The sequence below is a fragment of the Panulirus ornatus genome, chromosome 37 (assembly GCF_036320965.1).
Source record: "Panulirus ornatus isolate Po-2019 chromosome 37, ASM3632096v1, whole genome shotgun sequence".
Classification (NCBI taxonomy): domain Eukaryota; kingdom Metazoa; phylum Arthropoda; class Malacostraca; order Decapoda; family Palinuridae; genus Panulirus; species Panulirus ornatus.
Window position 1 is genome coordinate 20,177,509 of NC_092260.1, and position 2,190 is coordinate 20,179,698.

General features: G+C 45.5%; 1 protein-coding gene across 5 annotated transcripts in view; it reads left to right on the forward strand.

The window, feature by feature from the left end:
- The first annotated feature begins 608 nt into the window (after positions 1–608).
- Positions 609–2,190, forward strand: part of LOC139760563 (kin of IRRE-like protein 1) — a 422,115-nt gene continuing 420,533 nt past the window's right edge. For 4 of the 5 annotated variants that reach the window (XM_071683912.1, XM_071683910.1, XM_071683909.1 and 1 more), the window contains exon 1: positions 715–1,331. In XM_071683912.1, the coding sequence (XP_071540013.1) occupies positions 1,256–1,331 (76 nt within the window). In that variant the 5' untranslated portion in view covers positions 715–1,255. Of the gene's footprint in view, positions 692–714; positions 1,332–2,190 lie in introns of those variants that run through there. The other variant, XM_071683908.1, reaches the window with a different exon arrangement.

Genomic DNA, 2,190 nt, shown 5'->3' on the forward strand with positions numbered 1-2,190 from the left:
AGGAAGTGCTGTAGCAGGTGTATGGTTCTTCGTTTACCTCTGTGCGAAGGTATCTAAGGAGTAAACCTCGGAAAAGGATGTTGGTAATATGCAAGGGTTGCGACGTATTGAGGTGTGTATGGTTGTGTGTACTTTTCTCTCGCTCTTATTCGTCACATCTCAAACGGCCACGACCATTAGAAAATGGTCGTATTTCTACCCGAATTTACCCGTTGGGAATAACAGCATTCACGACACAATAAGTGCAGACGTGGTTATCAGCGAAGAGAGACAACACACGGGACTCAAACATTCCAACCCCCTTCCTCCAAAAAAAAGCAGCAACGAAAATGTACACACACCTTTAGGTTAATAGCGCCGATCTTGCTATCACCATGCGGGCCATGGATGGTAGCTGGTAGTCCGTCTGGCCCGCTGGTGCTGGTGGGAAAGAGAGAGAGTAGGAGAGAGAGAGAGAGAGAGAGAGAGAGAGAGAGAGAGAGAGAGAGAGAGAGAGAGAGGGAGGGAGGGAGGAGAGGAGGAGGAGGAGGAGGGGCAAGAGAGCGAGGGGAGAGAGAGCGAGAGACGGTCCTGATGCTGGAGCGGGCCTCAGTCCGACTCTTACTGGTGCTGAGTAAAGATCGCTGCTCTGCACCTCGCCGCTGCCAAGCCCCCTTGCCACCCCTGTCTCAGCCTCCAAGACCCTCGGGAGGTGGGCCTGTCTCTCCCCCCCCCCTTACTCGCTCTTCCCCCCCTTCCCCCCCCCATCCACACTCCTGCTTCTGATGATGATGTAAACAAGGGGCAGGTCCCTCTGATGCCCTGGCTCTCGATCTCGAAGCCCCTACTCACCCACGTAGATCACCTGGTTATTTGCAGTTGTGTATCTTAAAAAAAAGAGAAAGAGAGAGAGAGAAAGAGGGGAAGAGGGAGAGAGAAAATAGATGTGGTAACTAAACCCCCCCTTCCCTCCCAAGCCTGGCCTGTGTTTGACCGGTGTCGCCTTGGTATCGTTGCGTCCTGGTACGGAGGAGTCCAAGTGCGCTTAGGACGGACCCGGGATACCGTGGACGTCATGTCGTGTGATCTGACATCCCTCCGTCGACTGACGTAGCTCACACAGATGGGTTAGAAAAGTGGTGGTGGTGTCTCGGCTTCTCTCGTGTGGATTTAATACCTCAACCACAACGCCCATCATACTCATATAAAGTAGACAGAAAAAAAAAAAAAAAGAAAAAAAAAAAAATTGATATATATTTATATAAATACTCCAAGTATGAGGAGATTAGTGTGGATAACTTTTCTCTGGATCCTCAATTCGCCCGTCATTCAGGCAAGACACGGCGAAGAAAGTAAGTATCAATGATTTGACTTTATGCTGTTGCTCTCGTGATGTTCATGTGTCGCCGACGTATGTGACGGTCAGTCATCTTGCTTTCAAGGGTTTGACTCAGAGGTGGGGAAAACTGGGTGTCTTAAAAGGCCATGTAGGTTGGCGCTAGTCAAGGTGAAGAGAACTTGTGGTAGAATTAGAGAGATTCGATTGAGTTCGAAGTCCAGTGTGTGAAAATGTGGTCGTGGCATCATGCATCTATCTATTTATCTATCTATCTATCTGTCTGTCATATATATATATATATATATATATATATATATATATATATATATATATATATATAGGCAAAAAGAACACAAGTTGGGAGTGTACATAAGATGCAGATAAAATCGAAGGAAAATGGACAATACAGAGTATTTTCCTTTTCCTTGTTTCCTGCACACACACACACACACACACGCACACGCACACGCACACACACACACACACACGCACACGCGCACACACACACACACACACACACACACACGCATATATATATATATATATATATATATATATATATATATATATATATATATATATATATATATATATATATATATTGTATTGCGGCTTGGCAGTCTGTTGTTTTCCATTCAGAGATAAAAACAAGAGAATCATATGGCAACATCATATTCCCAGTTGATAAGACACTTCCTAACGACCATGTGGGGTGATGTATGAAGGAGGTTCACGTGATGTTGTGTGGGCATTGTAGGCTAGGAAGGGGAAAAATGACAGATCAAGACGTGCAAATCTCGCTGCTAACATCATGTCATTGTTTCTGTAAGAAACATCGACAGATACCATGTACATATTTTCGTGCGTCTGAC